The sequence below is a fragment of the Cryptomeria japonica genome, chromosome 8, assembly GCF_030272615.1.
Source record: "Cryptomeria japonica chromosome 8, Sugi_1.0, whole genome shotgun sequence".
NCBI classification, from domain to species: domain Eukaryota; kingdom Viridiplantae; phylum Streptophyta; class Pinopsida; order Cupressales; family Cupressaceae; genus Cryptomeria; species Cryptomeria japonica.
Window position 1 is genome coordinate 192,396,190 of NC_081412.1, and position 13,892 is coordinate 192,410,081.

General features: G+C 33.7%; 1 protein-coding gene across 1 annotated transcript; it reads left to right on the plus strand.

Moving 5' to 3' along the window:
• The first annotated feature begins 12,473 nt into the window (after positions 1-12,473).
• Positions 12,474-13,013, plus strand: LOC131048373 (NEP1-interacting protein 2-like). Its single transcript, XM_057982316.2, has one exon. The coding sequence runs from the start codon at positions 12,474-12,476 to the stop codon at positions 13,011-13,013; it is 540 nt and encodes a 179-aa protein (XP_057838299.2).
• The last annotated feature ends 879 nt before the right edge of the window (positions 13,014-13,892 follow it).

Here is a 13,892-nt window from a genome sequence, read left to right on the forward strand (position 1 = left end):
AAGAAACCAACTTGATAGGCCAGTGGTCTGACCCTCTCTAGTCAAGAATCTCAGAACTTATGGACCAACCCCACCAACCCAAAAAGTAGAAACCAGAAATAGGTCCAACCTCTCTACAATCCAACACTCCCCCACTCTCCTATTGTTCCAAGTGAACAAACCATTACCAAGCTTAATGTCAACAAGATGCAATGATGAAATACTATCCCGAAAAAGGAGAGAAGAGGGCTCCAACCGCACGACACCCCCCTTCTTCTCACTCAACTCAAGGATACCATTGAAATCTCCTGCCATAATCCAGGGATGGAAAGGGACCAACCTTCGCATAGAAGAAATATGAGACCATAAGTTTTGTTTGCCCTAAAGATTGGTAGGGGCATATATATTAGTAAACAAAATAATATCTCTAGTCTCAAGACTGGAGGCAACCCCGGATAGCGAACATCTAGAAGCCATCCAATAGATAGGGTGAATCCTTGAAGGGTTCCAAAGATAGGCCACCCCTCCAGAGGAACCAACAGCCCCAGCACACTGACATTCGCCTCGCCCCGAGAGCTTCGGCACCAGACCCATCATACTCTCCACTGAGAGTTTATTTTCTTACAAGAACAGGACATCAGGTCACTGATTCCTAATCAAATCCCGAACAGGTTTTTGTCTAGGGCCGCTATTCAAGCCCCTTACATTCCATGAGAGCACAATCATTTAGGAGGATTGGAAAAGTGAGAATCCAAAGTCTTTACTGACCCTGACTCAACCAAATTTTCTCCCATCAATTTGATTTTATCCAAATCCTTCTTTCTGACAACCTTTAAGTTCTTCTCCCTAGCACTTTTCTTAATATCTTTCTAATGTAGACCTAGGTGAACAGAGGACTTGTTACTTTTATCCCCAGCCAGTTCCAATTTCAGGGCTATCAGAGAGTGCTAGCTTCCAATCACTTGCATGGCCTAGGTAAAATCCTAAATACCTCTTTTCGGACCCCCCTGATGCACCTTGTTCCAAAGGAGTTAACCTCAGATTCACTTCTTGATGGCTAAGGTCATCCAAGGCCTCAAATCTATTAAAGGTATCCTCCTCCTATCTCTCCTATAAGGACCTCTTTTTTCCTCAATTCTTGTTCCTTGTCTTAACTGAGACAAAACCATCAACACCCTCTACCTTGGCTAACATAGTAGCTTTTCCTTTATCAACCCTATCTTGACTCTGGGTTGGTTGTTGAGTTTGGCATACCATTGGTTTATATCTAGGACACTTACGCTGTAAATGACCATACTCATAACACAGACGACAACAAAAAGGTAAAGTCTCGTAATCTAGCTGCTCAACCCATGAAAAAGAGCCTGCACACATACCTATAGCATCTGGCAAAGGTTTACTAAGATCAATTTCAACACAGATACATGCAAAAGTCATTACCTTTCTTGCTAGGGTTTGCATTGAGGATCGCACTGACTTCCCAAGCAATGTGGCCAAAAATCGTAGCACATCCTCCTAACAGCATTCCATAGGAAAATGTGGCAAACGAACCCACATTGGAACCCTATTTGGGAGCTCCTCCAAAGGGTTAAACCCTGCATGCCAAGGCTTGATGAACAACCTCACCTGGTTGTAAAAGTACGGGCCTCCTTCAAAGACCCTATTGTGATCCTCCATGCAATTGAAGGTAACCATGAAATAGTTGTTTGCCAACATCATAATTTCCATTTCCCCTTCCAAAGCCCAAGTCCTCTGCGCCCTATTTTCTAAAAACTGCAAAGAAACCCTCATTCCCAAAAACTTGCAATAAAGCAAGTGTTTTGAAAAGTACTCAACATCTTCCACAATCAATTCAAGAGGAATAAAAAACTTCGGTCTCTCACTGCATCTCTCTAGGCAACCATTAATCTTCATAATGCAAGAACCACCAATAGTCCCCGATCCTGATCCAGATGAGAAAAGGTTATTGTTAAAAGTTGTCATACTTTGGAGTGGGGGTTTTGAGCCCAACATAGCATGAAAATCCGTGGCTGGAGGTACTTGTGAGTCCTCACCACCAATACTCGTCATCGGAGCTTCGAAAAACTAAACAAGATAAAAATAAGGCCCACACCCCAAAGGGCCACTCGAGAAAGCACAAAACCCTCGAACCCACCCCCCCAAAGCCCACTGTGAGAGAGAGCCTGCCGAAACCCCTAACCCCCTAAAAGCCCATGGCCCGTAGTAGCCCAAAAGTCAAGCAGCTCGCAAACACCTCTCCACCCATAGCCTCCTGTTTCACCCACCACTCCCTCTGCCAAACCCTGCCCAACCCCGCCTGCAACTTCACACCCCCACCTCGCTCGCACTTCCCTCCCCTCGACGACCCACCTGCAGCTCCGCCTCCCTCGGGCTAGAGCTTGCCCTAGCTCGGCCGCCCGCGAGAGCCCGCACGCACGCCATCCAGAGTAACTATCTCAAGTTTAATGAAATGTAAATTAAATTAAATATTATATAATTTTTATATAAAATCTAAAAAAATAAGAAAGTATAACACGAGGGAAGAAATTGAGAAAGATACAAACCCTATCTTTCATGACATTGGGAAGAAACATCACATTCAAGAGTCTTATATTACATAAAGAAAACATCAAATAGTTGTGTGGTTTTCACTAGTAAATGTTTATCATTATAAAAATTCTACAACACACCAAGACAACATAGTTATTTTCCACTTTATAAAATGTCTACAACAAAACAAAATAGCATAGTTATTTTCCATCGTATTAATGATTAGAATAGAGATGAATTGCAGGTTGTAGCATGTTGAAGTTGGCTAGAAAATGCTAGTAAGGACATGCTTTTGTTGCTTATGCATCTGATTCATCTAGGCTACAATAGTTTGATGATGTATCTTAAGATCAATAAAACCAAAAAATTTATCAAACTTCCATAAGAACATTCTTGCAATATATATTACCATAAAAAGTTTCATTGAAATCTACAATTTTCAATTGGGTCAATCTATCAAATTCTCTCCATTTTCTCTCAATTTTTGCCAACTCCTGATTGTTTTCCCATAGTCACAGTCAATATAAAATTGAAAAAAAAATGATTTTTCTTCAAGGATATGGTCTCAAAAGTGTTATCATGCAATTTGTATCTTGTAGACACAAAATTGAAATATCAAATGTCCAAGTGGGATAGTAGATGATATTCAAGTAATTAATTTGCATGTTTGGAATCATAGTCCTTTTAGGCTACTTTAGTCTGATGATGTTTCTTAAGAGTCTTAAAGAAAATAACATTTCAAACTTCACTGATAATTTTTTTGCAATCTAAGATACCCATGAACATTTTTATCTAATCCTATAGCTAGATAGTTAGTTAATATACAAAATCCTCTCCTAGTTTCTTCCAATCCCTAATGGTTTTATCAGCATGCTAGCAAAAATGGCATTCCAAGAAATATCCATTTACTTTATCGTTGTAGTTTTTAGATTATTATCTTGCAATTTGTACATATGAAATTTTGACAAAATAGTAAAGAAAACATATTAAATTTTCATAGAGAAAGTATAAGATACTAATTACATATTTTCACATAAATGATAATAAATATAATATTGATTTAAAAAGCCCCAAAATCCATAGTTGATATAAGGACTATCAAATAATACAAAAAGAGAAGTTCTAATAGGTTGGTCACTAACTAGTAATAGAAAGTATTACATATATATATTATACGTAAGAAAAACTATACTGATTTTGAGGATTGTAAAGTAGTTAACTATAGTGGATCATTCCCATGAGACGGGTCATTTTTTATGAGATAAAGTAAAACCCATTGAAATTTCTTAAAAAAATTCAAAGCCAAAAAAATTGAATAAATCAGAAACATTCATTTCTATTGTTATAATTGAATTATATGTAACATCATTATCGCAACTAAATACCTTACATATTATATCTATAAACAACAGTACCATAACTATATTTTTAATACAACTTTGACTATCAACCTACATCAATATTTGAATAGTCACCTTTGTACAATTTGTTAAAATATTAATAAATAATAATGATAGGGATGTCATGTATGTATAATATGCTAGTTGATGTGTGGATTTTATTTTCTTCCATTTTATTCCGAGTTTCACACTACCCTTAACCTTCTTATTGACTAAAATTTATTTTTGATCGTCATAAACATATTTTACCATTGACTATACTTAAAACATTTTCTTTATTAATTACAATTGACGTTTGAACATCAAACCGCGTAATATAGGATTGCTATATAAAATTTACTAATATAAGAAAATATAACACGAGGGAGGAAACTGGGAAAGATAAGAACTCCACGGCAGCTCAAATGATCAAAGCTCTGCATATATGGACCCTCTCTTAAAGGCGCCTTAAATTCTGTATTTTAGTATTAGAAATATTATTTAGTGACTCAATCTAATTGTTTAATCCGGTAGCTTGATTGACTAGTTAATTAGCTTGATTGATCAGTCAACTAATTTGATTGAATAGTCAAATAGTTTGATTGAGAGGAAACTTGATTAACTAATCAGTTAACTAATTTTATTGATGAGTTACAAGTGAAACCAAATAAATTTATTTATGTAAAACAAGGATTGACTCATTAGTTAATTAATTTTGATGGATGAATAAAATGTGGGTGTGGAAATTAGAATTATTTTATAAATTAAACTATTTGTCTATGAATAGATTTTTTCAGGGGTAATTATTTAATTTAAATAAATAAATAAATTAATTAATTAATGTAATGATCCGCTATTTGACAAAGCAAACTAATATAATCGATTTGATAATTTAATAACATGATGAGATAATAATAATAATAGATTATTCAATAGAAAAATGGAAATAAAAATTGTGGAGTGAGTTTACTAGGATGATGATAAATTTAATTGACATTGTGTCAAAACCTAGATGTTTACATATTTGCCTCTTTCAAGTGGTTCTACCTCTAAATCAAGGAGTGTCCTTTCAAATAAAGTGGAATAATCAAATGAATGAATTTTAGAGGATGTGCCAATGGGCACATGATAGTTAGAGAAATTCCCCTCACGAAGGAATGTGGAGGAAAAAATAGATGAACATTTAAAATGAATTAAAATACGTTGTGATGGAATAGGTTGGTCATAATCAGAGGACAAATGTTATTTATGGGTTGTTGGTTAATTAGAAATGAAGGTAAGTGTAGATGATGTGATGATGAAATTTTGAATCTTGTACTAAATTTCAAATGGTTGATCAACGTATTTACCATAACACATAACAAGATGTAGCATTAAAGAAATGACCATGATGAGAAATATATTATACTAGGTTTGTTTACCATTTACTTATTAGATTTTTTATAATTTTAATATCTAGCTTCAACTTTGAACAAGTTTGAAAACTTGTAGGTGATGGTTATACAATACTTCTATTCGATTTTATGTTTCAAGGATACTATTTGTGATAAAATGCATTGGAAACAAAACTTGTAACCAATTATTTTCAAAATCAAAAAGTGGATTAAGAAGTTGCAATTATCAATAAAGAACTACCGATTAATCTCACATGATAATTATTTCATAATTAAAATCAAATCCACAACAATAGAAGTATCAACAAGAAATACTTGGATGGTTTAAATTATAGATTGGTACATAGCCTATACTACTTAACTTAGAGAGAAGGTTGAGCGTACATGCACTCAATCCTTAGATATGGAATCTGAACATTTGAATATTGTATAGTAAAAAATTGCATACCCCTTTCGTAATTAACCTACACTTTCTATAACCACTTTAGTGTCCATTTTCCTAGCATTTGAGTAGGCTCATTTTAACCCTTGCATCAACCTTTTCCCTCTTAAGATGCTCATGATTCCTTTTCAGTAGTTGCCTTTTAGTGTCAGTTTTCTTTTGACTGTGTGTTTGTCTTGCCACCTATAATCTTTTAGTATTATTTTTCTAGAGAATAGCATGATGCACAAATGTTCATAGACTACACAAACATGATGTGACATCTTAATGCTCAAATGTTAGTTCTAAGAATTTTGATACTTATCACCTATCCAAGTCGATGGAAACAACTCAGAATCTTTCTAAATAGATCAACGCCTCCTTTTCCCTCCTATTTACTGATTTTAAATCTATCTCTTCCATTCATGCAAGCTCTCTTGGTTCTCTCAAGAAATATCTCTAGTTCTCTTAGCTTTCACATGGGTAAAACCATAAAGTTGTGTTACACTTTTATAAAGGAAATGGCCAATGCTGATTCAAATTTTTAAATTGAATCAGTAGAAAATGAAATAAATGTTTGGAATTTAGAAATTATGTAAACTAATAAAATGAATAATTTTTTTGTATTTCATGTTTGTAATTTAAAAAAAAAATTGAAATAATTATTTGAATATACTTTCTTTTAAAATAAACACTATAATTTAGTTGCCAATAAAATATTAAAATTGAAGTTACATGAGGCGTCACACTTTATATAGTAAATTTTACCTTTTTGTCTTCAAATTTTAACTTGAAACTTTAGTGTAAGAATATATTTTTAACTATTTTTTATGTATATATATTTTCAATAAATTTGAAAAAAGTTGCATGTACTAAAATATGACTCTTTCCATTTGGCATCACCTTTTTCCTTAAGTATTTATGCAAATTAGAAAAGAATTGTAACATCTTGACATAGACTCAAAACAAGTAATTGAAAAAAATCATTGTTCAAATAACCCATTTGCTCAGTAGCACTCCATTATCAACTATTAAATGTAAAAAGAATAATTTGTAAAATAATCCATAGGGATCGGAAATGCAGGTTTCTATTGGACCGTCTTCTAGAACCAGGAGCAGGAACCAAGAGATAAGTAACACAAGGGAGCATCTCAGAGGAGCTCGAAGAAATCAACAAAAGCATCTTTGAGAAAAAATCTGAGCTTATGGAAGCTCTTGGTTAGTTTTTTGGTAGGTTTTCCTACGCATTACTATTATTTCTTAGTTGGGCTCTATGGGCTATTTCCCTTGTTTTTCTCTTTGTTGGGCCACTAGCTTTAAACTATTTTGCTTTTGTTTAGCTTTTTGATTGTGGACTTTGGTTTCAGGTCCCTATAAAACCCGTTTTATCTTAATCAAAAACATCTTGACATAGTATTTTTTCCTTTACAAGATAATCAACCTTATATTTTAGTGTTGATGACCTATTTTCAATAAAAGTAAAATATAAAATATTAAAACTAATTAAAATATTAAAAGATATACATTTTAGAAAATTACTTTATAGATCTATAAAAGGGTATTTTTATGTTTCAAAAAAAGTATTATTTATAAGAGTGGGAATTGTTGAAACATCAAGTTTTTGAAAAAAAAAAAATTATTAATTAGACTCAAAGTGGTATAAATTATACATTTAGTAGACAATTGCAATTGGAAAAGTTGTGGCTCATGTATAAGATAGCTATAATGCATCTCTATAAACCAAATGTTTGACTAAAATTAATTTTTAGTTAGATTACTTAAATTCACTTGTGCTGATTAGCCAACATGAAATGTGACACAATTTTGTTCTTTTACCCCACAAAGTTTTCTTGCTCTCTTTTTCACACTTTCTAGCATTGGACCATAGCAGCCATATTGGATAAGGATAATGATATTAGAGAATTCAATGACTAGAAAAGTAAATTCTGCTAAATGGTTCCTAAGATCATCTTTCACATCAAGAAAGAAAAGGAAATGAGTGCTCAAGTGTTCAACGTGATCTTGGATAGAATCATCACTATGGACATAGGATATTCAAAGTTTCTCACTAAGGTCAGGGCCATGATAGATAAAATATGGAAGGACCACCTCATCAATGTGCCTACTATGAAGAATTATAAATGGCCATCATTTTTAGGTTTATTAATGGGAGACCACCTACCTGAAGGATGCTGAAGATTAAAGAGCACATGGAGCTAGCTGATGAATGTGGAGGTTGCCCAACTAAAATTAGAACCTTGCCAGACCCAAGGGTCACGTGTTACTACTCGTATTGTCATGACAACAGGCTTACTTGTATCCACCGGCTATGTTTAGCATCATGTTTAATTTTATTCATGTTATCACACTTGCTTAAGACAGACTTTAGATGCTTTATCTTAATCATTTTATTTATGCAAATTAGTTATCAAAAGATGCATTGTAACGGTCTGAAGCTTGTTGCTTCTCCCCATTTTTTCTAAAAGGGAGATGAAGAGGGGAAAAACCAGCAAGGCAGATTCAAGTGGTTAGTGCACAAAAAAAATACTAAAAGAGATTAAAATATGAAACATGCATAAAACCACATAAAAATATGAAAATGATGCTTATACCTTGCTATCTTTTAACTCTTCCTTGGATTGAGCTTGATGAAGTGAAGGCGCCCCTTGATGATGCTCCACTTGATGTGCTCCTTGCTTGATTTTGGATGTGGAATGCTCTCCTTTGTGCTCAATAAGATAGATTGATGGATTTGATAGGATTGGATTTGAATGATGGATTAAGGATTTGATAGATTGAAGAAAGAAGATAGGAGAATAGAGCAGCATGACAATGCATGAGAAGTCGATCATTTGGGAGGATAATTGGCTCCAATTTATAGATTGGAGAAGGCGAATGGAGGGCCAAGATTGATTTGATTATGAAGGGTTGAGATTGATTTTAGATAGAAGGAATGGATCAAGGGTTCCCTGGGAAAATAAATAGGAATATAAAATTCCTTTGGAAAAAGGGGGGAGAAATTTGAATTTCAAACTTGAGGAATTAAAAATTCCAAAATAAGGATGCATTGAGGGATTCAACGAAATTTGAATTTCTTTGAGAGACACAATGTTGATGTGACACGAGTGGGAATTTAAAATTGAAGAATAATGATAAGCATGATTATGAGAGATTCTAGAAGGATTAATTAGGATAAGTGGGATTAGGAAAAAGTGATTTGTAGGAATCACATGACTAGGTTAATTAATTAAAATTAATTAACTAAGTGGGTTTAGGGGAAATGATTATTCAGAGGACTTTAGAAGAATAAGGGAATAATTAATTTAATTGATAAATTAATTATTGGACTATAGTGACAGGATTAATTAAATTAGATTTAATTGATTCTGAGAGGAATAAGGATAACACAATTAAGTTAATTAATTATGTTGATAGGCTCAAATTAATTAAATATTAATTTTAGGTGTCTAGAGAAGAAACCAAGACCGGTTTAAAAAATGAAAAAATATATTAAATATAAGAAGAATAGGAAAATACTGCGAAAATTTTTGTACCTCATTACAGTGGCAACATATAATGCAAAAATCCACAACTTCCAGGATCAGTAATTTGTTGTTTATAGAAGTTAAAGTATTGTGTGGGTCTCTCCAATTTATTTTGTTCCTTGCATGTTTGAATCAAAGTATCAAGGATAACTCTGATTTGTGAAAGCAACTTTTATTGTTTTGTGTGATTTGGTTAATTGGGTTCTACCAGGTAGAATTATATTCTATTTGATTAAATGGTAGTAGTTGGGAAGAAGTGGTTGGATTAACAACTAGAATCATTTAGTACCATATTCTTGCATATTTTTATAAGATATAAACACTTTAATACCAAGTAACTTGAATGATAATCAGAAACTAGATTGAGTAACTTTGTAACCTAGAAGAGGCATTGGTTATTATCATTAAGAATAATTTTTATTTGGAAGTTTAGTTTTTCATTGTATATTCAAGAAGATAAAATAGAAGTAGGAACTAGCAAGGCATCAAGCATTCACTTGGAGTATTTGTGCTATACTAAGTGAATTCAACACAAAGATTCAAACAAGTTTATAAATCTACTATATTTAAGGTATACTGGCCAAGGTTTTTCAAAGCCTAAAGAGTAGAAGATATCTCCCATTAGGAGAATCTTGTTCGTTGGCCAAGTCAGTTGGTAACCTTGATTATAGAACTTATCACACTCTTAGGGTTTTCCAATCCATTGATTTGGGTTCTGATACTAGTTTGCAAAGATTAAATCCAAATAAAACATACAAATTGTTGCTTTGTTATGAAACTATCAAATAATACCCCATAAAAGAACAAAACTATTGAGACTAAATGAGAAGAGCAATATTTATGAAATAGAAAAATTATATGTTTTATTTATCAAAAATAACTTTTAGAACAATATTTATTACATACTAATGACAAATCTATTCATAGTTGTATTTACAAAGCTATTGTGTATGATTATTATCTAGAACCATCATCTAACTAGCTTCAATAGCTATACTAAAGCTTAAATATTGGTTTCTATTGTGTTGTCTATTCTTCCTCAAAACATTCTTCTTGTTATCTTTTTTTCTCTACTAGGGGAAATATCCCAATAGTTGAGCATGTTCCAATAGTTTTTATAAAAATTGTTGATTTAGTGCCCAATAATTTTAACAATATCGCACACCAATAGTTCTTACTTGAAGTTGTTTTTGATTAGGGGAAAATAGGTTTTGAAGGGCCCCTGAAGCCCTTTACATCAAATATTCAAAAGATAGCCATTAGAGTTCACCAGAAAAGCAAAAGACAACAGCCATAGAAAAGACAGCTGGCCGAAAACAAAAAGCCAGCAGTAGAAAGACGCAACACAAAGAAACTAAACACCAGACAAAAGAAAAAGTAGAGAAGAACAGCCAAGCCTAGGTGAATTTCTTTAGCAATTCAGTAGCTTCCAACTCCAATTGCTCCATAGTCTCAGCAGTCCTCTTGATATCTTAAATGCCCTGATTTGGTTTTGCTTCTTTTTGGTACTTGCACGTGTTCTTTATTCGGGACCCACCTCCTTATCTTCAGGGGTTTCATCCTTCTCCTTAGTAGTGCCCTCGAGGGCCTTTTCCCCCTAGACATGTTCGAGTTTGCTGATAAGAACCTTGATACTATCAGAGGCAGCCTTTAAAATCTTGTAACTCTACTCCCCAATCTTTTTGAGGGTCCTCTCAAACCCTTCCATCTTCTTTTCAGTTGCCTCAGCTCTATCTTCCAAGGTTTGAAAGCTATTGCACTAGGCATTTATAATTTCCTCCACATTGTTGATAGCTTTAGTTAGCTCACTTAAGCAGTGAGGTAGAGAGCTGAATTTACTGCTGTCAATAGCTTCCAGAGCTTCAAGTTTGCTAGCTTCCTGGACCTGTTTTGCTTTTATGCTTTTTATTTCCTTTTGAACCCAAAAGAAGACCTTATTGAAGCAGTCCATACCATTTTTGATATAGAGGTCGAAGTCCAAAGGGGAGCCATCCCGAGCCTCGTCTCCCACATGGTCCAAGTTCACCTCCAGACCCACCTCCTTCCACTCTGCAACCCTCTACAACCTTAATTTCCTTATTGGGGTTATTCTCCCAGCCAAGCCCTTACTCTGATCCTTGGAGCCGGTAGGAAGGGGCGAATGGTTCTTAGCTCCCAACTCCTCACCTGTCAGCATCTTCCCTTTTTCTTCTGGCTTGAGCTAATTTGAGATAACTTGAAGTTGTTAGTGTTGATAGTGACTACCTATAATTGAATTAAATGCATTCCTTAGATAAAAAGTTAAAATAAATCATGTGATGCCACATTATCACACAAATAAAAAGAGACTTAGTGTGCAAGTATTGATTTCACTTTTTTTGGGTCCTTCTAGACACCTTGCCAAAAAGCATTATGATGTAGCATCGTATCTCATGATCTACCCATGAAACCTTAGTTATAAAGTAGAGGATTTGCCAAGTAAACTAGTATAAATTTTTGGGAGTGATTTGAAATTTCCATGTAAGACTTTTAGGAGCATGATCTATGATACTCAACTACTAGATTCTCTAAACTAATTGTTTTGTCCATTCTTTAGTTTAACACATCGAATTTCAAAATTACTTACTACAATAAATTGTTCAAATTTTAAATATGGTCATAAAAGAAGACATTGTTTAATCGTTGCAGGAAAAATGTAAGAAGAAAGATCAAAGAGCGATCTGGATATTAAATGCTTTGACTCAAATTACCAAATTTTAACCACAAAACAAAGTGCACGAACATAACCAAGTAATGTTTATAGGAAATTTAGTTGAAACCAGGAAAATATAACACGAGGGAAGAACACGAGGGAAGAAATTCAGAAAGATAAGAACCCGCGCCTGCTCAAATAATCCAAGCTTCCCCTGTTGTTTCTGAACCGATTGTCAACATCTCCTAACATTCGCTGTCACACCCTTCAGAATTAGGTTGATCATATTCTAACATGAGGGAATTATATTGAAAAGGTTCATCATATTCTAACACGAGGGAAGAAATTGACCAAGATGACTTCCGGGAAGTGCTTTTTCTTCCACACGTGAATGAAAATATTCGAGAAGTCATCGTCATTTAGGCTGGAATTGTGTTGCACAGTTATATTCTATCCTATTAATGGTTAGAATTCAGATGAGTTGTAGAGGAAGAACAAGTTATGAGATGGCACAGCCTTCCATTCTAGTTGGGAATGCGCCTTGGAATTCTCTTAAAACATTTTGGACTCTCTCTGCGCAGAGCAGTGCCAGAATTCCAAAATTTCAAGACGTCTGTTACTCTAATGGTAATTTTATACGCCTTTTGCGTTGGCGTGGGATGTATTATTTTCATCTTGCTTCTTTTTACGGATGTAGTTGCAGGGAATCATTATCTCGACGGTATAGTAGATCTCACAGAGGAGGCACACAAATTTGTGCTCCGTTCATTGCAATTTATTAATGGACTGTTGGGTCTGTTCGTGGGATTCTCAATACTAATCCACAACACGCCTCCCGGCTATTTTCTATCAAAGTTGAAGATTCGACGGCTGCCCAAAGTGAAGTATGGGAGTTTAGTGAAAGAAGAGAAGAGGGAAAATTGTTGTATTTGTCTGGAAGGAATTGGTTTGGAAGAGTGTGTACGCATTCTTCCGAAATGTAAACATTATTTGCATGGGCGTTGCATCGATCAATGGCTTCTCTGTCAAAGCAATTGCCCGGTCTGCAGAGCTCCTGTTTGCCATGAGTCTTGACAGCTTGTTATTTCAGCGTATTCAGAACAGAATTTGATTGTACAACCTTTTTGGATCTATTTCGACTAGAGTCAAATAATTCTTTTTCCTGAAAATTCCATATATATCTTCTACCTGCACCTGTCCAAGCTATACAAGAATACTTTGGAGGCTTTCGATATATACTAGAATTATGCAGTGGCTAGGTTTTCGACACAAAATCGATGCTCATGTACAAATGCTTTGTAACACTGTCATTGCTCGCACACTGGTTAAGAGTTCTAATATGTCTCCACTTCTTTTACTTAACAATGATCCATTAGATAGGGTTCCCTTTTATCTTCCATTTCATATGTGTTTATTGTTGATGTTTAGGATATTTATTAAAAATTCATATAGTAGTTGTTATTAATTTATATTTTGCCAAATCACAATTTATATATTTTACAATATATTGAAAAGTTTAAGCAATGTTTTAAATATTTTAAATTTTTAAATTCTATTTTAAGATATGAGATCTTTAATTATAAAATAATATTTTTAATTATATAATTGATTCTTAAATCGTGGAAACGAATAAGACATAGTGAGATTACCAATAACTAGACATCCGATTTGTTATTGGATTACTCCTAATTATCATCTAGAATTGAAATCTACATAGGTTTAAAAATAAGTTATTTAATACAAATATTAAGTTCTTTTCAATAGTAAGGAAAGTTCAAATGATAATTTATTTATTGTTAGCTATATATATTTTCCATTCTACATGCCATCAAACAAATGGTATGAAGACTTCTATAGATTAATTTGACAATTTATATTGATTAAATAGGATAGTACTATTGATTGTAAAGTTATGACATTATATCAATGTATATAGCATAAATCTAATGACCT